This window comes from Dromaius novaehollandiae, chromosome 1, assembly GCF_036370855.1.
Source record: "Dromaius novaehollandiae isolate bDroNov1 chromosome 1, bDroNov1.hap1, whole genome shotgun sequence".
Lineage (NCBI taxonomy): Eukaryota > Metazoa > Chordata > Aves > Casuariiformes > Dromaiidae > Dromaius > Dromaius novaehollandiae.
The window spans coordinates 199,793,488-199,818,609 of record NC_088098.1 but is presented as its reverse complement, the minus strand read 5'-3'; the positions used below and the strand labels follow the sequence as shown (position 1 = coordinate 199,818,609).

The following is a 25,122-nucleotide window of genomic DNA, read 5'->3' as shown; positions in this document are numbered from 1 at the left end:
CCCTTTTTCCTTGATCTGTAAGAAACCACAAAGCAGTATCAATTCTCATCTTTTCTTGCCCCCCCGTCTATGTATGGGAGATGAGCCTTGCTATTTTTGCATTGAAGGTCAACAAATTTCAGCTCTTGTATACTAAAGACTTATACTAAACTTACACTTTTATACAGAAAGAAAATTCTCATGTTGACTATTGTACTGAGAAAGGTTACAATTCTTGGTGTGTGTCATGGGGAGTAGTGACCATCTCTAAAATGGAAGGTTAGATCCTAAGCCATTAGGACCTTTAGGGATGAAACTAACTGTTTACATTGTATCTGGAAACCAAAGAGCTGCAAGTGTAATGATAGGCACATGTTAACAGGCTGCTATGCTTTTTGAAAATGTCATGTTTTTAATATGACTTAAAGTGTATGTAAAATACTTTGTAGTAGTTAATCCATAGGTGATGAAAGTACATTTCAAAGAAATTATTTTCCTCTCTATGTAAAAACAAGCAGTTTTCCAAATGTGTGCTGTTCAGTTCTTCAACATGAGAACAGTTACCTATGCAGGGTTTCCCATTTGTCATTAAAGTTTGCATTTTTCCATGAACTGGAAAGCAAATCAATATCCTAATTGCTTCCTTAATATTCCCAGAGGGGGCTTCCATCATGAAGCCCTGTTCTGTGCTTCCCTCTTCACTAATTTAGTAGATGCCTTCCAGTCTAAATGGACCTGGTTAACAAAATGTGTATTGTTACTGTATAATGACTTGCAAACTCACTCAGCATCTTTTTCATCCTGTGTGATCGTACAGTTGGTTATCGCCTCAAGAGCTTTGAGAACGAAAACATTCCTCTGCTGTTTGAGTGAGGAAAAATAAGCTAGTGAATGACAAATGCAGTCTGGCCCCGTGTGTGTTTGCAGATCAGTCAATGTTTAGCAACATTATTGAATGTAACTGTTAGATCAGTTGATGCCATTGTGGGTTACTGATCTTACTGAGATCTTGCTGATGCTCTTGTTGCAAATTCAGTGCTACCTGTAGGTCTGTCTCTTTATTTTGTAGTGGAATTTAATTAGAACAGTCATACAGTCTGAGAGTTTTCAGCAAGTCCAAGAGAGGTGATCATTTGCTTATGCTTAGTTAGCTCAACCGTCTGTTAAATTACAGACTTTTTATGGTTTTCACCTACTTACTGACTGGAATAGTAATTTTTTTCACCATTAGAAAAGAGCTGATTGTATGGGAACAGCTTATTTGCTCCGTTCATTTAGTCTTGCGATGGAAAGGACAGAATTCTACAACGTGACTTTGGGACCCTAAGTGTTCCCGTGGGGTTTTTGGTACTGAAGTGACACAGAAGGGATTGAACTTAAATAGAAAAAAACTGTTTTTCCATTCAGTCAGGTTGCAATGCTTTTTGCAACAATGGGAAAATAATTGTTTTACTATATTGCTCTGTATACTTTGATGGTTTTATAATGTAGATAACTTTGTTTTACTGTTCTGGCACTATATTTACCCCTTTCTCTCAATGTGCGTTTTTTTTTTGTTGTCAGGGGTTACCCTTCTCACAACAAAATAACTGCTGTTCAAGACCTGTGTCTTCCTTCTGCAAATTTTTTAGTCCTTTTTGGATTATAAGTGGGTTGGAATGTTTCAATTCCTGACTTTTGTTAAAGTATTCTAGGGTTGATTGTCGTTTTACCTCATGAATAACCTTTTGTTTCTAGCTAATTGTTGCTTTAATATATTAAAATATTTGAAAGATTTAGTTGAGCCACTCATTGTGCAAGTTATGTCTGTACCTGCCTCCTCTTTTGTTAGGACAGCTTGCAGGTGCGTTCATCCTCATAATACAAGCAGGAACATGGCCTGCTTGTTGGGACTGTTTTTGCATGTGTAGTTGGTGATAGAACAGTGCAGCTGTGTCTTGACTTCTTTCATGCTCCATGTTGGAGAATGTTGTTGCAGTCAAGGACAAGGTTGTTCCAGAGCTGTATTGTCTTCACCCACAGTTTTACTATTGATATTTCTGCTGGCTCAGCTGAAGATCTTGCTCTGAACTCATGTCTTAAGGAAAAATAAAACTGCTAATTTATTTCTTGTGAGCATCAGCTGTAGTACAAGTGTCTTACAAAAGCTCTCAGTAGCACAAGCACAATGTCTTAAAGTACAAGTTATCTTGCCTAAACAAGGGCCTATGTGTAGTCTTAGAAAACTTATCCTAAAATTCCGACTTTCAATTTTTGGATGTATCTAAAGAGTTGTAGAGCCAGTGTGTGTAAGATTTATAAGTACGGGATTTTGTAGCAGCTTACACACTCTGGTTGTTCAATATTATGTTGTTTCATGTTCTCTTTTACCACCGGGGTCTCTGTAAGCATTCTTCCTTAAATTCCTCCCATCTCTTTTTCTCTCTTACTCACTCAAAAAAAATAATACACTGCAATGGGAAGCCTGGCGGAAGCATGGCATGCTTGTTAAAGAAATAATGTTCCAAATCTGATTGTAATGAAAATATTTGAGACTTCTGGCTGATGTTGGAAGCTCTGTGTGTGTGTGAAGGTAACGGAGTGTTTGCCTCCTTCCCCGTTTAATTTGGTGCCCTAATTTTGCTTGTGGAGCAGTTGTAGTGGATGACTATATCTGTGTTTACTTAGAAGATTCCTCATGAGGTATTTGTTTCTCTTTTTCACATTTTCAAAGAATTAGATTCTTATTAGGTATTTTTTCTGAAGTAGAAAAAACCTGACTATGGTTTGACTACCTGTAAGACCTTCAACATACACATTTCTGTAGAGAGAGATTTCCTCAGTTTGACTTTGTGTTGCTGTGAGCGAGGATAACTGCTCTTTATCACTTGCACTTCAGTGATAAGTAATAGCAGGGGCAGGCCAGAAGCTGAGCTACTGAACTGGTCTCCTCAGAGGAGCCCTAGGCTGTGTCTGCCTCCTGTTTAGCAGTAATTTGACAGCTCAGAGCAGCTTCCGAGGCGGTCGCATTGAAGCCTGAAAAAGGCTTCATAATGGTTTTGGCTGTGCTTGGCGCTTCCTGTGCTCTTTTTGTTCAGGGCAGGCTCAAGAAAAGCCAAAGGGAAACTTGACTATTTTTGGATTGGATTGAAGACCTTCAGAAAGAACATAAATACATAATTTTAAAGATATCTTTTATAAAGTACAGCATCAATAAAATCTTGCTGTTCAGGGTGAAAGATTTTAATGAATTTCTGGTCTTTCTGTTCCGTTATTCTTTGTGGGTAATAATGCTTCCAAATAATTCATAAAGATACTCTTCTGTTTTAAGCAGCTTATAATTCAGAGGGAAAAGAAAGATGGTAAAAATGCTGTGTGCATGTCTTGACTCATTAAAACAGCATGGAGAAGCAGTCCTTAATTGTAGGCAGGATAGTATGAACTTTAAGGAGGCATATAAAATCATGTTTTGATCCATTGATTTTATGACTCTCTTTTTTTTTAATTATTATTTTAGAACTATCAGTAAGGCAACTTCAGTCTTTAAGTGATCTCTGTGGGAAAATATGTAGAACTTTCTTTTGTTGTTTTTGTTTGCTTTAAAAGCAGCAATGCTTAATTATTTAGATATTTTATCTTCAGTTAGACATGAATATTGTTTAAAACAAATTTTGAACAGTCTAAAAATCCATTCTTCTCAAATCTGTAGCTTTTGCTATTGTTCAGTTACCAGTCTGCTAGGATAGATTGGGCCTGACTTTTTGCTTTAACAAACAGATGGGAAAAGACATAAAAGAAGCTGAAACTGCCATACATCACAAAACAAAAAAGGGGAATTTTTTTTTTTTTTAATTCATAGCCCACAAATTAGGGAATTTTGGTCCTATATTTCATGGTAATTACAGACATTCAAAAATAGTCACTGTTCAGTTAGTGAACGCTTGATATTTCCTTTCATCATCATTCCTCCCTCTGTACCTTGGATATTTTTTGTACAGGATGTCACGTCTGCTGGCTCTTTAACATCTCCTTCATTCCTGAACTGGGGGTGAGAAGTATACGTGCTTCTTCCTGGCACTTGATTTCTTTGCTTGCTTGCTTGTTTGTTTTCAACCACATGCAGCTTCTTCTGGGACCTTCATTGCGCTTATATAATCCATATGGCAGCACATGTTGAGAACAGTGTTTGCTTTGTAAGGAAACCTGGGAGTGCAGAAATAGCACAAACTGGACCTTGACCTCAGAATGCCTTTGTGGCTCTCATGTTTGTACGATTGTTCAGCTGCCTGGTTAGAGCAGCCAAAATCTAGTAAACCTCTTTCTACTGCAAGGAGATTTGCTGGATATAGTGGGATAAATATGGCAATACTGTATGTAGACGTCAGACTCTGTTAAAGCTGTTATGGGACAACGAACCATTGGGATAAAGGTGGCATCTTTTCTGCTATTTATTGCATTTTGTTCTGAGGCCCTGTGTATGATCGGGAAATGTGTATGACTGCTTAAAATAGGTGCAAATTCTTGATACAGAATTACTGTGTCTGCACAGAATGGTATTGCTCTCACCACTAGCACTCAGCAATATTGGTCTGCTTATGTGGGGGTTTGCATCAGTCTTACTGCAAACTTATTTAGTGTAGATAAAGCCTTAATAACATGCAAGTCTGAAGCAAAGTATCCTGTAACAGAAATGTTTTGTTTTTTCGCTGGTATGAGATGGAGAAGTAGTAGCAAATCTAATTACTTGAAGAGAATTTGACTTCTTTAAAAGCATTTGACTAGTTGCAAATGGTGTAGGAAAACTTGTTGAGAAGATGGATGCAAGAAATTTGTCATCTGGATTCTTCAAGTATCTTTGATCACCGCTGATTCAAACTTTGTCTTGAACATAGTTTTGGTAATATACTAATAGTTATGGATTGATCAAGGGACATGCAAAGGTTGTCTTGGAAGTATATGTAAGACCTGCTGGAAGGCTGCAGACAGCATAAAATTGAGTTCTCTATCTATTAAAGGGTTGCTGCAGAAGTGCTTTATGAAGTGAATTAGTTGGTTTCAGAATTAAATCCTCATACCTATATATGAAATCTATAATACTTTCCTTGATCTGAAAACCCTTAAGTTTGGCTTAGGGCCTGGCTATCTGAGCGGCAGCATCTTTCTGCCATGGTGATTGAGAACAGTTAGGAGTGTTGGGTACCTTTCTCTTAATCTTAATGTGACTAGATGCAGGATTTCTCACTGAAGGTCTTTTATTTTAGGATTTTTTTTCAAGTGATATGCTAGGAGTAAATTTGGTCTTTAAGACAGGATGCAAAGCCCATCTCTGCTCAGGCTTCGGTAAGATGATGATCTGCTGTGGTGGAATTGGTATTTGAAAATAACTGTTTGTAGGTCTTTGAATCTGTGTGACCAAAATAAGGGAAACTGTGAATTGTATTTATCTAAAAACATGTGTCTTGTGATTAACAGATGTTCAATTTGGGGTATGTATTTGGGGCATTTATATGTTGTACTCTCAAAGAATGGACATTAGAAAGGTAAGGTAAAAGAAATATGAACTAAAATAATTAAGGTGAAAGCAAAGGGAAAAGACTAATCTGCTGTGCTTTTGCTACGAAATGCTCCTGAGTTCTATACTTACAAGCTTCCAAATTATCAAATGGCATAGGTTTAATTGAAAAACACATTTTAGAAGTAACTTCCATTTTTAGTGATGTGTGTATGTATATATATATATTCATGTTTTTCAGGCTCTTAGTGTGCAGTCTTCAACAAATGGTCAGTTTGTCTCTCCTAGTGATATTCAGTTGAAATGCAGTTATTGCAAAAGTTCTTTTTGTTCGAAGCCAGAAGTACTGGAATGGGAGGTAAGGGGGCTTGGGTTTATTTTTAGCAATTGTCGTAGAGGAGAAGGAAGGGTGAAGTGTTTACAAAAGTTTAAATCTGTAATTGCATTAATTTTTTTTCTAGATAGCTATTTTTAGAAGGTATTAAAACTAAAAATTTAGTTAATAAAATCTAGATGGTTCTGTAGAACATTCAACTTTGGTATGGATAAAAGCAAAAGTCTTTATTCATAAATAGCAAAATAAAAAAGCACCCATAGAATTTAAAGAAAATTTTTTTTTTGTCTCAGCTGTAAGTTTAAAGTCTGTTTTCATCTCTAATTATTTTGTCACTGTAAATATTATAGACCATTGTTACACTTCTTTATAAAATGAAAAAAATACCTCAAGAAGGTGAGCTAAGATTGATTAGCATATTTTCTATTTAGCATTTTCCTATGACATGATGATGAGTATTTGTAGCACTCAGTGTTAGCTTGAGCAAGCGCTACTGATTTTTCTCCTTATTGTGTATTTGCCCTTCTGTTTACGTTGCTTAAGCTGTGTATTAAAAGCAAACTGTTATTTAAAGTTGCACTCTCCAAATCTTGACATTTCATGTTTAACCCTCTTTGTGATGCTTTGCAATTTTGCATTTAGAACAAAGTGTATCAGTTCTGCAGCAGAGCTTGTTCTGATGATTATAAGAAACTGCACTGCATAGTTACCTACTGTGAATATTGCCAAGAGGAGAAAACGCTGCATGAAACGGTGAATTTCTCTGGCATCAAAAGACCATTTTGTAGTGAAGGTATGTATGTGTTTAGGTTTTTTTCTTTTTTTTTTTTATGGTATTGTTCATTGCAGTTTTCCTGCAGCTGACTTACTGTGTTAGTGTGTCATGTTAAAATTTAAGGTACTAACTCATTCTGATGCACCTGAGGCTGAAACAAAAGTTCCTTTACTCTTACTGAACGTACCTGTAGTATTTTTGTTTGCTTGTTTGGGTTTTTTTTTGGGGGGGGGGGGCGGGGGGGGGAAGAGGAGGAGGAGCGGCTGCTCTTATGGTCTTCTGAGTTTTTTGCTGTTTACTGAAGGTTAAGGAAGACTGAGCAACACTTAAGTCTGTATGTGTGGATATATATACACAAAAATTACATGTATAAACTTATTTTTTGAAATTTGTGCAGCAGTACCTATACCTGCACTAACTGAATTGAGGGAATAGGAAGTTTTCTGTTTGATTAGACTTTTAAAAATTGAATATGCCAGTTATATTAACTTACAAAGGGCATTTGAGCAATAGCTTGCTGTCTGTTGATATATGTTGATTACTGTCATTGTAATTTCCCTGACTAATAATTTGGATTTTCAAAAAGAAAACAAATTAAAAAGGAAGTGTATAGGTATAGGTTTCTGTTAAGTTGCATTAAAGCATGCAAAGGATTGAGTATTAAAAAAAACCCAGCAAAATAACAGTCTTAATAAGGTGTTATCCTTTCTACTTTTGGGGAGCTGTCCTTTGATACTGGTATTCAATCCTGATCTTAGATGTTTACCTACTAGTTTGGACGACCTATCATTTGGAGGATATAGTGAATATTTTTATTTTTAAAGTAATTTTAATAATAGTGCTTTCACTATCATTTGATAAACCTTGCTGAAAATTCTCTGCTTTCAAGTAGAGTAAACAGCAGGCTTGCCAATTTTTAGTTGTAGCGAAATCTTGTTAACATGGTAAGGAGGTTAAGTGTGATACAAGGCAGATTCCTCTCCCCCCCAATAACTCTTGGCTTGGAAGATTTTTGCTTTTGAGTGGAATGTGGTGGCTTAGATTTCTCTGCCATCCTCATTTTCTTCTTGTGTTCTGGACTTCAAAGTGACAGCTAGAGAGGAAAAAAGGATGAAACAAGGCCCAATTTTATATTATATCATTGCACTGCTCAATAAACAAACAATTCCATGAAATACCTTCAAAGGCAAGAGCAAACTTCCTTCAATGTGGAGATTACAGTATATTCTGATGTTACTGTGGACGCTTCCAACTCCCTTGTTTTAAAAGAAATTGAAGATCTGTTTCAAAGCCTGGCAGCTGTCAAAACGAAATTAGTAACATTCATAATGCAAACTAGTATTACTACTTCTGTAGATACATTTCCATATGAGGAGGCTTGGAATGAATATTTCCGCAGATTCCTTGGAATTTGTATTTCCTGTTGGAAAAATTGAGGAAGGAAAGAAAATGGAGGTTCTCTCCTGCATGAATACAATTACTAAATGGGGGAAATCCATCTCCAGAAGTCTTAGTATGGGTCCTAACTTTGCATGTGTTGGTCTGCCAGCTTTAGAGTGGAGATGACCTTTATCAGGAGGAATACATGAAATGTTAATGTTAAAACAGTGTTTAACAATGAATATCAGCTCACTGTGGCCATCTGAACCACTGAGTAACAGAGAAAGAATCAAAAGCACTGTAAACAGAATGTAACTTGAGTAAATATGGCATTATTGCACACATTTGCTAGCCACAACTGAGGTCTACTTTGTGATGCATGTGAGAAAAGCTACCTGTGTTACCTGATGGAAAATAAACTGCTGATTGGACAGAAGCTGTGCAGAAAGGAGCTAGGCCCTGTTTTTCAAGGGAAGCCAATGTTTGTTATGGATTGCTGCAGAAATACTGGAATCCAGGAATCTGGCTCCTCTCGGCAGTGTTTCAGTCTGCAATGTGGGGAGGAGAGGCCCAGGTCTTTAGAAGGACTCGAAGAGGTTCAACAGATAAATGTTCTATCATCAGAGGTGATAGATTTCTTTTCCCCCTTCCCCAAGCACTGAAATGCCCCTAATTGTCCTTGGTATCGTGACCTTTTTCCAGAAGCACATACCCAACTGTTTGTAAAGTAGAAAAAGCAGTAGATGTACCAGATAAACTTGTTGGGTATTGAGACTGTGCTTTTTTGATTTTGGAAAAATGTTCATGAAGAATCTGCACCAACATAGGTTATTTTGTTGAGCATGCAGTTACTTTTCACCAACAATGTATTATGTATTATGTTTGAGAAGGAATACCTGAGGCATTCAGTCACAGAAGATGCTGGCTTTTTGGAAGCAATTGAACTCTTGAGGGAAAATACAGGCAAATTTCTGCTGGGTGTATATATTTAAAAGAAGACTCCTAAATAAAGCAGACAGAAGTTAAATGGGTGTTGAAATTTCTGCAAACGCGCTTATTTGTTTATCTTAAAACCAACTAGTGGGAAGCATATATAAACTACAAATACCTTGACTGCTCGTGCCTACTTAGCCAGAATACTGAAGATGATGCCATACTTCTGCTCATATTCTTGAAAGTTGAGGTTTTTTACTCACTCACTCACATAAACCTTTGTACCCACATAAAAATCTTTGGATTCAGTACTTCTGTGCACCTTCATTCCAAGTTTATATGTCTTCCTCAAGGAAATATTTGAAAATGTATGCTGTGGCCTGCTGAAACTTCCATTGTGTTAGAACTGGCCTGTCAGTCTGCTAAAGGTGGTGGTTAATTACTTCATGGAGTACAGTGTGGTTTTCCTGTTTTTGTCCAAAACTCAAATGCTATGTGGGGCATGAGTCACCTGAACTGACTAGTTAAAAGAGTTTAATCCCTGGGGCTTTGGAAATTAAACTGTCCTAGTGTTTTGCCAATAGAGAAGTATTCCAAAATACCAATATCCAAATGAAATAAAATATTGGTAATAAGATAACTGCAAAAGCCAAAGCAAGAAGATTGAAGCCCTTTGTGAGTTTTTATGTACATGTAGTTATACTAGTGACAAGTGAGAATAGGCTGTGCAAGCTTTTTTTCCTGAGGAAATCCTCAAGATTTTGAGTTTTTGTTTTTTGTTTTTTTTAATGTGTATCTCCTTTGAGGATCTTGGAAAACAAATCAGTCTTCGGGAATCTGGCAACAGAACTGTTTCACAAGAAGTATTTTCATAACTTTTTTACTCACAGACTTATTTTGCCTGTATTTTGTCTTTTCAATAGAACTAAGTGCCAATATTTAAATAACACAGGCTCTGTAAGAGTTCTATAATATGAATTTCAGTTACATTGATTCATGTCTGGCCACTTCCTGCTTCATAGAAGGTGAAGGTCTTTAAGCTATGGAACAGCTCAATTATGTGGTGTTTCAAAGTCTCTTTCAAGTGGTAAAATGAATAAAGGTCAACTATGAAACCAGCAAGAACACTGTCATCTTGGTAGCACACTAACACCTTTTGGGAATTATGTCTCTCCAAGTACAAGGTTCTGGAAACTAAATTCGGTGGGAACAATTCTGATGTTTCAGCTAAGTGGAATACAACCTGTTTTGGCAATACTGTCATGTTGACTATTGTATAAGTTGGAAAAGAAATTTAGAAAATTAAGTGGCTTCGCAATTGAGTATGTCTGGGAAAGATGTATATCTAGTTAAAGCACTGTAGATTTTAGACATTTTTTCCAGTCATTACTGCGCAGTAGATTGTTCGTTAAAGTATACTATTGAATGTTTGGAGCTGATTAATATTTAGGTTTATATAAAAGCATTGTGAAAATACTGGGAATTCTGTAAAACCTAGTGTTCTGAACTGCAAGAAGTACTTGCATACAAATGTTTCACAGCAAAGTAAGAAACTACATTAAATCTATAACAGTTCCTGTTGTTGCTAGAAACATGAAGAAGGTGGTTTCGAAAATAGTCTGTGATATGAAATATTGCTAGAACTTTGTTATAGTTGCTAGCTCTCTCCAGTAGATGGAGATCTACACCGAGGAAAAGTTGGTATCCTGGCCCTGCCTAGCTGAGCTGTTGTGTTCCCCTAGACAAAGGGAAATGCAATTAGGCCTGAGGCTTAAACCTCTTGTTGCTGATGTTTGGTTTTATTATTGTTAAACTGGAGAGCTGTTGAGACTGTTTGTTTTAACATGTTTTTTTATTATTTACATTATCAACTCTGTCTATTTTTGGAGATACTGATACCATTTTAAAAACAAGTGTACAGAATTTGGGATGTTGTACAGAAAAGTTTGAACACAGTAGTGAAGCCCTTTATGACAAATTTATAAGACATAATTACAATTTCCTAATTGCATACTACCTTGCAATAGAACTTCTTATAATGTTATCAAGGATAGGCAAGTGGTGTAGAATATAGTTACGGAAAAAAGATAATCTTTAATATATGTCAGTAGGATATCACTGTTTCCTAACTGGCATAATGAATATCCTCTGTTACAAACACTCTCAGGTTTGTGCTTCATAGAGCTTTTATCTCCCTCTCTGCAGCTCTAATGATAGCCTACCATAATAAAATAGCTTGGGCTTCCTCTGGTGTCTTGTCAGCTTCAACTGTCCGTGATAAAAAGTTTGTTTTTGCTTCTGACCACTTCCTTTGGCAATGTACAATGCATCACTCTGATAAACTCTAACCTGAAATTTCAGCTTTCTTGCGGCTTTCTTTTGAGGGCTTATTCAGTGATGAATTGGAAAACTCTGGCAAAGGGAAACAAGAAGCAAAATATGTCTTAAATGCTGTAAGATGTGTGATCCCCAGAATGCCCTTTCACAGCTACCAGTGTTATATTGTTACTGAAGGATATGATGATCCAATTGGAAGGTATTTCCTTCCCACAGATCAAGTTATTAGAAAAGTAGAAGCCAGGTATTTTGAGGCTGTTGAGTTACTCAGAGGGAATGCTATGTGCTTTGACATTTATGGGGGGGGGGGGGGGGAAGTAATGGATCAGTCCTGACATCATGTTGAACCATGGCAGCTTTTGTTAAAGAACTCTCTTTGGGCCATGCCATCTTAAGTAGTCTGGCACCGTATTGTTACATCTGTGAGCTGTAGATGACTGTTCCAAACAAATTTTCTTTCTGTTAAAGATCGTAGATGGTATCCTGATGAGAAAAATGAGTTAAGTTAGTAGAGGAGAGCATATTCAAGTCAAAGAAGTCCCTTATGAAATATTTACCAGGCTATGTCTCTGCAGAAGCAGCAAGTGAAGGTTTTCAGCTATGCCAAAGTAAAGCACAGATCTACACAACCCACACAGAAGAACTGACGAGGTGGTTCTTGTGGTACTCTCCAAGCAGAAGAGTTGATAGTGCAGATGCAGTTTCAAATTAGTGCTTGTTGGATGCATATCTTCTCGCATGTCTTGAAAATTTTAACATATTACCTTGGCTTTTGTTACTTCTGGCATATCTGATAGAGATATGTTGAGGAGTGGGTTATATGTTTATCTTCTATTCCTCTGTAGAGAGAGAACATTGGTATTGTTAAAGCAATATCATTTGCATTTTCATTTGAATCCAGGTTGTAAAAATTTCAGATTTTGTATTTCATTTAGAGCTTATTTCCAGCTTGCTAAAGAATATGAAGTGAAACCCCACACATTATTGAATTGCAACAGTCCTCTTTAGATTAGCTTTCTTCAGTTTTGGTTCCACTATTGTGTGTTTGAAGAGATTTGAGACAGTTTTTTATCCAAAGACAGCACTGGCTATTTAAGATGAGACATGATGACAATTTAAGGTGCTGAAGTCATCAGCACAAGAATAAGAAAGTGTTTGAAGATGCTTCTTATCAACCTGAAAGAATAATCTAGTTGAAAAGATGCAAGAATGAGCAGAGACTGAGGAACTGGGTTGGGGTGGGGAGGACAAAGGAAGGAGCTAGTGTCTTAAAAGCTCAGAAAGTATGAGGGTAAACTGAAGATGTATAAAAGTTGAGCTGATTTGTGATAATAAAGCAAATAATGAAAGATTCTTCAGGCAAAGGTGAAGATGGAAGTGGGATACACAGCCTCTCTGTTACACAGAGAGGATAGTGTATATTCTGATAATAATTGAAGTAGGACCCGAAATTGAATGCTTTGTACCTGTTTTCTTAAGGGTAGTGATGTTTGTTTTGAAGCCAGAAACAGAGGGGATAATAGTAATGAGGATACAGAAGAGATGGGTACCATCAATTCAAGGTGGGTTTTGCATTCAAATCAAGGTGGAGGGTACAGAAGAAGAGTGCAGACGAATGCTGGAATGGAACTTGGGAACTGCATCTTTCAGGATTTGATCTGTGGTATTACAGGCCTGTTGTTACTCTTCTCTCAGTGAAGCTGTTACAGGATGGCAGTTGAAGTTGTTACAGGATAAGGGAACAGCAAGTCTGGTATGCAGCTTGAAAAGAAGAAAGGTAGTCTAATTAAGTACAGCCTTTCGGTGGCAAAGACGTAATTGCTTTTAGGATGGAACAATTATATTATTTTCTGTGGTAACAGAAGACTTAGGCTGATGATCCAGGACATGTTTCTAGTTCAGCATTCCTTTTTCACAGCTTCTGGATGTGTGAATGCACTGACCTTAAGTAATACACGTAGCACTGCAGGTGGGATAGGATCAGGTTTTTAGCAACTTCTTGTACTCTAGCCTGTAGACAGCCAAGTGAAGTATGGGTTCTGGCTCGGATAACTCCATAGGACTAGAACCAGCTGTTCCGGGGCTGCTGAGAAGTCCCTCTGAACCTGCAACATACTGGAAGCGACCATTTGGAGGAACTGTTTGTCTGTCATCCTGTCAGTAAGCCGTTGCATGTGCTCAGACACTTATCCTTTCTCTCCCCAGCTGATAGACAAAATCAGAGTTTAGGGTTGCAAGGGTTCTGGGTTGGCTTTGTTTGGAAACCAGAATTTAATAGCCTAGACCAGGATATATTGATTTAGCAGATGCTCAGCTACGTCTTTTGTATCTGGTTCAAACTTTGAGTTGGAAAAACTTTGAAAATGCATTTTAATAGTTCCTCTGAGACAGTGGATTGATGGGTTGGTCTTCTGTTAAAATTTTGCTAAAGAGTATAACTTAGACCTGTGTAGGTTGAACCAAATGACCTGCACTTAAATTTTTCTTGAAAATTACCAATTCTTTGAATCACTTTAGTGCTGACACGTCCATCTGGTCAAATTGTAACTTGTATATCTGATGTTACAGCAGAAATCCCGAGGAGCTTAGGATTTTAGATATATCTTTATGTTCAAGATAATAGGGTCGTTAGCTGTTGGTCTTTGGCAGTGTTTATTTTCATGACCCCAAGTCCTCAGGTCTTAGGGCAGTTAGGCTGGCCAAATCCACAGGATTCTGGTGTTGCTATTGAAAAGACCAGGCAACCAATGCTCTTTGTATCACTCAGCAGCAATATTCCATCAGTTAAAGCACACTGTTTGGTTACCACTACATCCATGAAACTAGCTAGCGTTGATGCTGCTGCTCTGTTGATTCTGGATTTGCATTATACCCTGTGAAGACCAAGTACTTTGAATGAACTCAGAATCTGTTTTGCCAAGGGTGAATACCTTTTTCCATACTTCGAAGAAAGCGTTAGCATTCCAGTAAAAATCATATGACGGTGATAAAAAGTTATAACACAGGAATGCATGGAGTAGCAAGCACTTAATAAGTGTGTCTCATAAAAAGGGGAAAACAGAATGCCTATCCAAAGTGACAAGATCTTGAAGCAAACGAATGTTCCTTGGTCAGGTGAATTGTTATATATTACAAAGACAAAAAGCATCAGACAAATCCTATTCTTGCACAATTTTGCTCATGATGGTGCAGGGGAGTACAGGCTTTCACTATAGAAGTCTTCAAGGATGTATCAGTTTTATATTGACATCTGAACTTTTATAAGAGATGGGTTTTCTAACCTCAGTAGAGACCTTCTTCAGCAAGAAGTCTTTCAGTCAGTGGTCTAAAAATAACATGCTTTTCAGGCATTAACTCTCATGGGGAGAATTTTGTATTTTGGACTGTTTCTTTGTCTTCTTACTTAATTTTCACTGCTCACTATTTTCCATGAGTCACAGAAATGTGGGAGATGTTGGACTGTAGGATGGAAAAATTCTTATCTAATTATTTTTTTGTATGTAACAGCAGTATCGTCCTCAGTCTTACTCTCTCTAGGGTAGCAGCCAAAAAAATGTAACTTCTGTCCATTCATTTTGTAGACAGCTGCACATAGCTCACAGGATCGGCAGTAGGGTACTTTTACCAATCTGTAGTCTTGAAAGTTTGGTACAGCACTGAATGGCTCTTCTGAGGCAAAGCTGAAGAGGAGGAGACATTGTGGTGCTGAGCCATTTCTGGAACTGTAAAGAGGTGGAAAGAGTCTGCCCCATACAATAATGAGAGATGTGGCTAGCAGAAAAAATATTGGTAAGAAACTTTCAATGCCCAAACCAGTACTTTTAAGTAACAGTCACCTTGCACGCTGGCATCTTCAGGATTATTATTTCCTCTACGCCAGTGCATTTAACGTCCCAATTAGTTGCCCTGTAAGGGTGATTGCTTGGTTTAGCACTTAACTTCTGCGCTGACTGTTTTGTGTGTCATTAATTTCTTTATTCTGATGCTAAAGAAACAGAGAAGAGGACTTATAACTTTAAAAAAACAGTTTAAAAGGCAGTTAGTACCTCCAGCGTCTTATTTGTACTATATTCTATACATGTTTTTTCTCGACACTGCTAACAAACTTAATCTGTTAGCAAAGTGTGTAGCATTAAAGTTAAAATAACTTTCTGCTCTGGGAAGATTCTGTCTGCTGCAGCTTCTATTTGTGGTGTTGTGCTTTTAGTGATTTTAAAATTAGTGTGTCAGTCTTATCTACCAAACCATACCATAACAGACAACAGCACAAGGCAGTTAATTAAAATTATTGAATATATTATTATTTTAGTATTTCCATACTCTCTATGCCAGAGAAAGTGCTGGGTATGTTACCTGTTGAGTTTCATAACTCACACAAGCACAAAAGTCAGTATGTACTAGATAGTATGCCCCAGCAGAGCAAGCACTTGGGCTCTGGTCTTGGTGCTACCATTGGTTTATTGAATTATACTTGGGAGATCATAAAAATGGCTGCACTGTGTCAGATTAAAGGTCTGTCTAGGCATTATCCTGTCCCTCCAATGGTTAACATAGGCAGTTACTTCATCTTACACTGTTATTTTCTCCTATAAAATGAGAACAATTATAGTGATGTATGTGATATGATTTAGACATCAGCTAAGGAATAGGCAGTAGATTTGAGGTAATTTAAATATATTACATTCTCAAAATAGCCTGTGTAATAGGTACAGTATTTATCTATTAATGCATTTAATTCATGAGACTGTCCTTTCTTACCTGCTTGAGGGAGGACCAGATTATTGAAGAGTACATCTGTCATTGTGGGGACCTTGGAATTATGACTGCATAGCTAATGTAAAAAGAAACTAATGTGAACAGAAAAAATGAAGGATTCATGTATACCAGTTGTATACAGTTTTCATATATAAACCCCATCATTGCATAATCATGCTCAGGATTGATCATTGCTTCTTCTAGTTATGTTTTGTAAGAAGCTTTTTAGTTCTTGGATCATCTTGTCTCTATTGGAACTCTTAAATGAGTTGTGTAAGTGGTTTGTTGTGAAAGTTGTAATAGTAGTAAGTTGATCCTTGATTGGTATTGTTTTGGTGGATAGTGTTGCCTAGCTTGCAACTTTTGCTTTTCATTGTTTGTAGCATTCTGAGGATATCTAACTGAGCAATGTAATTCTGAGTCAATGCTTTTGTAGGGGTCTTTATGGAAAACAAATTATGTAATTTTTCTGATGATTTATTGAAGGACTTGGTAAGCTGAGACTGAAGCATAGCGTTCTGAGAGAGAGAGAGAAACACCACATGAAACCATAGAGTTGTGCAGGAAAGGTATTCGGGTAAAAATGTCTAGAAATACAGTGTGTAATGCAACCTGAATTTGTCTGAAGCCCCAATTGTTAGCTGTTGTTGTGTTCATTTAATTTTCAGTATTTAATTCTTAACTGTAATATCTCTCTGTAAAAATTACTTTGTTCCTAATGTTTAAAATCTGTTTCCAGGCTGCAAGCTGCTATATAAACAAGACTTTGCAAGACGGTTAGGACTGAGATGTGTTACTTGTAATTACTGCTCACAGCTGTGCAAAAAGGGAGCAACTAAGGAACTTGATGGTGTAGTGAGAGATTTCTGCAGTGAAGAGTGCTGTAAAAAATTTCAGGACTGGTACTACAAGGCAAGTAACTCAGAATTTTTGACAAGAGCTCCAAAGTTAAAAAAGACAAAAATGCACATGTGAGGATATCTCAAGGACTGTGCAGCAAATATGGCTTACTTCAGCACAGCATTTGCTACACAATAAGCAAATGTATTAATTTCTTCATTTGAGTTTTCCTAGAACTTAGAGCAGCATTTCTACCATCTGATTTATTAAATTATTTGTCAAGGAAGTCTTGAGTTACAGCAAAACAAGAAACTACTATGTATTTGTTGTGTTACAATTCTGATTTTTTCCTCAATTGATACCGTATTTTTTCCCATCAAAATTATTTAATGTGTATTCAGAATGTTGAGAACACTGTTAGTAGCAGCTGGATGATACCATGAGTTGACTGACAACAGATTAGGTTAGCAGAGTGGGTTTTTTTTCCCTTGTTCCTGTTTTTGCCTCCTTTTTTGCCTTTTCCCTTCTCCCACAGTTTGAACTGCAGAGGCTTTGGTTGTTCAGTATTTCCCAGTGGAAAGGATACCAAAGGGAAAAGCAAGACCAAATGGATTTCTAATAAAAGTTTAAATCAAATGTGATGGCATCTGTTTCTAAATCTCTGGAAGTTTAACTACATTGTGAAGCACAACCAGCAAAGAGTTCGTGTTAAGAGATTTTTTTGTTTTCGTTTTTTGAAAGAAATAAAGGTGAAATTGGACTGGGTTTAACCTGCGATTAGTGCCATGGATAAAATATTTGGCCTCTGATGTGAACATCCTGGAAAACTACATTGATAATATCAAAACAAGAACTACACTTGCGGATGCAAATGCAAAAAAGACAGTGCAAAATTCATCACCTAACCAAAACTCTAAACACAGCCTGGATGGCAATAAAAAGCTTGAAATATTAGAGGGCTAGATACAAGTCCTGTAATTCAAGATGATCTACCTACCATAAAAGAACTGAATCTGAAGACACATTTGATATTTTGGAATGGCAGGTTCCAGAAGTTTTACAGCCAAATATTGTGAAGTCTTCATTTTGAATAATGTGTGTAGGGACCCATTAGAAATGTCTGAATGAAAACTATGGAAGACCAGAATGTATTTCTTCTGTCTCATGTGAAAATAAGGTGACAAAACTTGGCTGCAAAGTTCTTAAAGTTACTAAAATGTTACTTCATACAATAATACTTAATCAATATGCCTTAAAACTTGGAGTATGAGATGAAATTTATTCCTGCATAAAAAGTGCCTTCTGATAGAGAACCTAATAAAGCTTTGGTGTGCTTTAGAAATCTCTTGGTGATTCAGCAAAGAATACAGTTTGGGGAGGTCATGTACCAAACTGGCTTCATATACCTAAGCTTCCATGGAAGTTTGGACTCTGATTCAGGTTTGGGAAACACTTGAAAACTCTAACTTCAGATTATCCCTCTCATCCTTTGGGATAAGGCAATAACTTCAATTGGCCTATTAAGTCTGCTGAAGAAATGCTGTTAGTACTGTGGCAGAGGAAACTTAGACATGATGCTGTGAAAAGACAATTAAATCTAAGCAGACTTACTGGTAACTAGTGAGGTTTAATGCTTTTGATGACACTGAAGTTTTAGATACTTTTACTTTTTGATTCTTATGCTTGCAAGTGAAACTAGTGTTACGTGATGTTGAATTGTTGATTGTCATTTTTTTCAAATACTACTTAAAGCCTTTTCCTAATTTAGCTGTGGTTATAAAAGTTTAGGATTTATTACATGAAGAAGACATGTAATAGGTTTTGGGAAATCTGTGTATTTTGCTAAAATTGTTTTTTTCATCCTCGCTGATAACTCCCCCTCTCCCCCCATAAAAGTCACCCCAAATATCTTAGATTTGGTAGTGAGTTGTTAGTTAACACTCTTCTCTAGCCATAAATAGATAATGATCAAAATATAGGAGGACAGAGTAGATACTCACCCCTCCCTCAATTTGTACTTCATTTGTTGTTTGTCTGTTAGCTTCTTAAGAGAATAGTTACATATGTATGAGCTTTGTCTCATTTATGCAATATCCCTTGTTATACTGGAGTTTCAATAAATGTATACATGAAGAGAAATAAGTAGCAATAACCTAGTAATGTTTTAACACCAGCATTGTGTTCATTAAACAAGTGTTTGTCTCCATCTTCTTTGTCTACTTTTTTTTTATGGACACAGTTTTCTTGTGTAGTATTATCTGGAAAACAAAACAAAAAGTATTTATGAGAGGGCTTCCCTGAAGGCCAAAATTCTCTACTCAGAGTCAGAGAAAGGTAGCAATGGTAGAAGTCTATCAGACTTACCTTGAAGTACCTATGAGGGATTGAAATGTATAAGAATAGTTCAGTCCTCATCCTGTAGTGGATGACAGCTAAAGTTCTCAGTTGGCACCAAATTTTGAGGAAATTTCTGCAGTATGGTGTCCATTCACTCCTCAGAAGAGAGATAAATTTGGTGTATAGAGGCTAGCTTCTAAGGTCTTCAGAGCTCCTCCTATAAACCTTAGTTACAGGCCATGGTTCGGATGTTAATCTGAAAAATGACTGAGAAATTTTAATATGACGTTTGGTTACAGTTTTGATCATTTGACATTACTTATACGACAACATTGAATGTACCTTGAAAAAGAGTGTACGATTCTGGGGTAACAGTACAGAAATCTCTTTGTTTCTTTAAGTTTACATTATTAACTGTTGTTGAAAATGCCACAGCTGAAGTGCACATGTAGAAGGTGATTCAAGTCTACAGTGGATTATTGGTTGGAGTAAGCATGTATGGTGATAACAGTGTTTGCAGCGAAGGTCAAATGTCTGCAGCTAAGACTAAGTAGAAGGTGGGCAACTGCAGTCAAAGGCATAGAAAATTGTCGATGGTGAGCTGCAGATGACAATGATTGTCAACCGTGGCAAAATTTGAGACAATGGAGCTAATATTAATCTGAATGATGAAGGCAGCAAGACAACCAGGTGGAATTTCTATTGCCCAAATAAAACCATTGTATAATTAGGCATCTTAATTTCAAGTGGGTACTCATTCAGAACAGATGATCTCTCTTTCAATGTGTCACCTTCTGGAAATGCATCTTGCTTCCTATTTTTTGCAGATGGAACCAAAGTAGCTCAGAATAGACAGCAAGATAAAGTCAAATTAATGCTACTCCAAATCATAAGAGAACACTGGGACAGGTGTGTGGAAGATTGAAAATGTATGTAAGAAGCCTCACACCTGAAAACTTTTTTTTAAACCAAGCTGAGAAAAAAAGATAGTTTGGGACAAACATTGGTGATTTATATGTGTAAGATGGGCACTAGCAATTTGAACATGCTGGAGTCAGACCTGAGAAATGAATGAGCAAATGGAGTGCACAGAGTATAGATGGGCTCTTTGAAATACAGTGATACAGCAGATTTGCAGGTGGGGATTTTGGAGATTCTATTAACCTATAGTGCCAGTATCCTAAATAAAAACAAAGGGAAAGGAGAAGGAAGATATAAGCAGGAAATTGTGAATTCACACTTTTGGCTTCAGTAATTTTGTGGTAAAGTAAGGGGAAGAGTGAGTGGGTAGGAGGAAACTTTAATGCAGGGAAGGGTGTATGGCATTGACTGTAAGTATGATTATGGAAATACTAGGATTAGCAGCAAATGCACGTGAAAACTGAAGCTGAAGCATCCCTATAGAGGAATCTAGGGATAAAGCTGGAGCTACTGCTAAGGGATACTGATTCACCGAGTAGAACACCACCAAAACTTTCTCACCTATGTATCTTAGTAGCAGCCTAGGAGAAACAAGAATTTACTTAATCAAAGGCTGAAGTGAAAGAGCAGAGCCAGGAGGGAGAGGAAAAGATCAGTAGCAGGAAGGCTGTAGTTGCTGGATTTCACAAGATTTAGCACCTTTTTCTTTGAAGGAGAGAGAAAATTGAGCCACTGGAGCCTTTGATAGTCAAGCTGTGTGCATCAGTTCAGAGCAGGTAGGCTCCTCTGTATGCTAGTCACCTGTTGTTTTCAATGATTCATGTTAGGTGACATATAAAACCTTTTAGACAGAGGTACAGTTTTTGTACTGGCATTTCAGCCATTTTGTTGGCTTTGGAAGAAGCATTTACATTGAAGGTGTGAATTCACAGTTTCCCTGAACTGAAAAATTGGGGCTGTTTTGGCAACAGTCCTCACTTTCCATATTCCTCCCTGCTCGCTTCAAAGAATACAACTTGCTTGCTCTCTTGTCCTGCTGAGGACACTAACGCTGTGCAACGGACTGCGGACCAGCTTCAGCTGAAAGCCAACCTGACAAACTTAACAAAAAGCGAGGAAGGATGGGGGGATGCGGCCCTGTAAGGTCTCTGACCTTGTATGCTATGCAGGTGCATGAGCACTAGTGCTGACACCTGCACAAAGCCGGGGGACAGGGAGGCTGTACCTGCCCTTTCCATAGCATCTGGCACTTAGTGTGAGGTGGTCCTGCAGCCACAGCCTGACTTGCTCCCAGAAGGGCCAAAATATTTTCATTTAACAGGAAATACTTCTTTTTTTTTTTAAGCTGGTGCATAATATTAATTTCAAATCTATGTATAGTCATCTTGAATACTTGAGAACTGTGCCTGAGAGCTGAATTTCCTATGTTGCCAAAGAGCGATGCCGGGTTGTTCAAGTACGGAGAAGGAACTCAGCACTTGATTGCTTTTTTTGCTTGCACTAATTGGCCTGATGATGGTGGTTTTGGGATGTTGTGAGAACTACACTTAAGCCATTTTTCAGCCATCAGAGCCTTGTACATACCTGTAATATTGTATATGGTTTTACACATTAATCTGTTATGTCACGTACTATCATAATTTCCCTCTCTTGGCTGTATCATTAGGTTGACTTATTTTGGATTCCATAAGCATCCATAAAATTTTTATTTTTGTTTCTTATTTTTAAAGACTGGTTTGGGAGGGAGGTTGCAAGCAAGTGTCAAGAGGAGCAATAGTGCAGAGAACGTTTTGCTTGCTGAAACTGGGGCTACTAGTGTTGAGATAATAATTTATAGCATGACTGATTGAATCAGTGGAAACTGCTTAGTAGAAAACTCTGTTAATGATGCCTCATGAAATCTCCATGTAGTGTGTTGAAACATGTTATTAAATGTATAGCCAGGTATACAGAGGAATAAAATTCTGAGTTTTAGATTTGTGTTAACTAGATACTGTGGTATCCTGATCAGAAACAGAGCTATTTTTGTTGTTTATGTTTCAGAGAAGTTTTGAAGAACTAATGAATAATTTGAACCTAAAATTGCTGTCAAACTGTAGTAACAGAATAGAAGAGTTATTTGCACTGAATAGCCCTGATCTAGAGATGTGGTTATGACTTAAAAAAAACCACCCACCCCCCTGCCCACCCAAACTTTGGGAAGGAAAAATCACTACTTGTCCTGGCTTCAAGAGAGTCATTAAGGAGTCTCAGTTATTTTCTGCTCTTGTTTTGCAGAATTTTTCAGTGGAATTAACTAAAATTGTTGCATAAAATTCATATTCTTTTGCTGAATGTGCAGAGATGAGCAATTTTTAAGGACTTAGGTAAAGCTTATGGTCCTGTCTCCCCAGTAACCCCCAGCAAATAGCTGAAAGTAAAGTGCCGAATGTGTCTACATATGAGGGTTAGCAGGTAGTATAAATATCATAGAGCCTACATGAGTGAGACTTAATTGTTTAGCTGTAAAGATTTTCAGTACTTTTAAAAACATAATCTTTTTTTAAAAAGTTTTTTTTCAAAGACTTATTTAAAATGTCAAAAATCTTCCTTTGCATTAAGGCTGCACGATGTGACTGTTGTAAGTCTCAAGGAAGTCTCAAAGAGAAAGTGCAGTGGCGCGGAGAAATGAAACACTTCTGTGATCAGCACTGTTTGCTGCGTTTCTACTGTCAACAAAATGAACCAAATCTGGCAACACAAAAAGGACCTGAGAACTTACAGTATGGTATGTGCTGCTTTATGGTTGCTGAATGGCAAGTAAGATACTTCCTTTAAATAAAACTTAAAAGCTGCTTGAATTATTTGTTTGTTGTAAAAAAAAACTTGTTTGGGTCAGGGGCTGCCCCCTCCCTTCCCCCTTTTATTGAAACCATTAAGGGCGTCATTTATTCAGGTACATGGTATTTTTTTCATCTTAGCTTCTTATGTTGTTGTTCTTTTAGGAGAGGAAGCACTGTCAGATAACCAAATGCTTTTGTAATCTCTTTTAAAAATAAATCTTCTTTTTAGGTTAAGTGTAATTTTAGTGTTGTACCTTCATGAGGACAGAAAGTGATTTCCCCTTTCATTGTGCTCCTGTTTGCCATTGCTTGCTCTGCGGAAGGGTTTCTCTTCCAGATGTGTTTTGGTCCCAGAGAACAGAGGAATGCACTAGGAATTAAAAGGAAGCAAAGAAATGTGCTAAATGAAAATGGAAATTAAAGTATCTAGATAATAGTAATTCATTGCTTTTTTGCTCTGTTCGCGATAGGTAGCTTTAAATTTTCTAATGGGGCAGAATGCATGTCTGTGTGGCTTTTAGTGATCTAAATGGCATGTCAGCACAGAAAGTTCAAATAAATCACTTTTTAAATTAGTGTAATTAAATCAGTATAGCTTCTTTGTATGGATACTTTCATATTTGGACAGTTTCGTATTTGCTTTTCTAAAATAGATTATATTCACATCTGGATATGGCCTTGATTTAGCTTTTGGGATTTGCGTAAGGCTCAATGCCTGAGGAGTGACGTGCCTGTGAATGAGAAATGTCACTTCTCACTTGAAATGATATTGTGATAGAGTAGTGATCAGTGCTGTTAATTTAACATTAGCTTGACATTGTCTGAATTGCTTAGCAAAAATTGCTTTGATTCTGAAAAAGGGAAACATTTAATTTTCTAAAAAGATTCTTTTTACATTTTTAGATCAGGGCTGTCAAACCACCCGAACAAAAATAACGGTATGTATATGTAATGCATAATGTAATTAGAAGCATATAAATATGACATCCTGGCAGCTTAAAGGAGTGCTATTAGAAAAAGTAATGCTTTTGAATGATAAAAATACTAATCTGAATTTGTGGGGTTATTAAATCTTTATCACATCAATAGTTGAAATTAACTTACTTTTTAAAATTATGTTCATATTTTGTCTTCTCAAATGTCTTCTGGGAAAACAGATAAGCAGCCATGTATTTTATTTATGTAGTGCTTGAAAGTATTGCTTAAAAAATAATACAAAAAGTACGTGTATCTTTTTTATGCATTTAGACTGATTAGGTGTATTTATTGAATATAGAAAGGGAAGATAATTTCACTGAGTTATTAGCAATTTTAAAAGTGTATCTCAGCTTTGAAAAGCCAAAATAAGGCTTCAGATCTTAAATTATTATTCGCAAGAGTAGAATAGTTGGTGCTTGAAGTCCCATTGACTGCACTGCGAGTGACAGAGTAGTGAAACATAACCTTTTGCAGGACTGATGTCTGTGAGGGTGGAGATCATGAGTGGAGCAGCAGCCTTAATTTTGAGTCAATCAGTTTTTGTCAGCTCATGATAAATAGTATTATCAATAATAATTAATTCCTTTATCTTAGTGTATTTTATATGAAACTTAGTTTTCTTTTGCCTGTCACATGGAAGATCTGAGAAACAGCTTTTTTTCAATGAAAAATTTAATGGCTCCCTTTTTAAATGAAAATATGTCTAGGCTTCTCTAAGATAAATACTAGATTTAAATGGAAGTTTTTTCATGATATATATATTAATGAAAAACACAGAAAATGAGATTGCTTAGGTAACTGGAGATAACAAACAAGCTAAGCTAGCATGTTAGAAACATCTAGTATTTTATGTTTAATAGCTTTTAAGGATGTTAATTCAGTTCACCGTGTTTTAAAGGTCATACAAAACCTATCTGTGATACAATTTTTTTCCGTTTTATGAAGTGTACTGCCCAACACATGAATTCCTCTACTGCTCTTAATACTTTACTTTACTTTCTGTATTTAAAAGGGTGTATGGGGCCAGTTTTATTATATATGACCAAATACAGGTGAAAGTCTCTGTTTCTTAAATCAGGTTCTAAAGCAGGTGTTAGGGGACAAAATATGTTTGGAACAAGTTTTTCTTACCTGTTGATTGTAGAATGCAGCTCGAGGCAGGTGGTGTTAAGCGATGTTAAGTACTCAGATATATGTTGACAGTGTTGTGGAGCCAGCAGGGGCAGCCGAGAGTTCATAC

The 25,122-nt window shown here is 36.9% G+C and overlaps 1 protein-coding gene across 6 annotated transcripts in view; it reads left to right on the top strand.

The window, feature by feature from the left end:
- ZMYM2 (zinc finger MYM-type containing 2) overlaps nucleotides 1-25,122 on the top strand; it is a 90,378-nt gene that overhangs the window by 47,632 nt on the left and 17,624 nt on the right. For all 6 annotated transcript variants that reach the window (XM_026112106.2, XM_026112109.2, XM_026112110.2 and 3 more), the window contains 5 exons: nucleotides 5,712-5,828; nucleotides 6,447-6,597; nucleotides 16,724-16,896; nucleotides 22,684-22,849; nucleotides 23,808-23,842. In XM_026112106.2, the coding sequence (XP_025967891.1) occupies nucleotides 5,712-5,828; nucleotides 6,447-6,597; nucleotides 16,724-16,896; nucleotides 22,684-22,849; nucleotides 23,808-23,842 (642 nt within the window). The remainder of the gene's footprint in view (nucleotides 1-5,711; nucleotides 5,829-6,446; nucleotides 6,598-16,723; nucleotides 16,897-22,683; nucleotides 22,850-23,807; nucleotides 23,843-25,122) is intronic.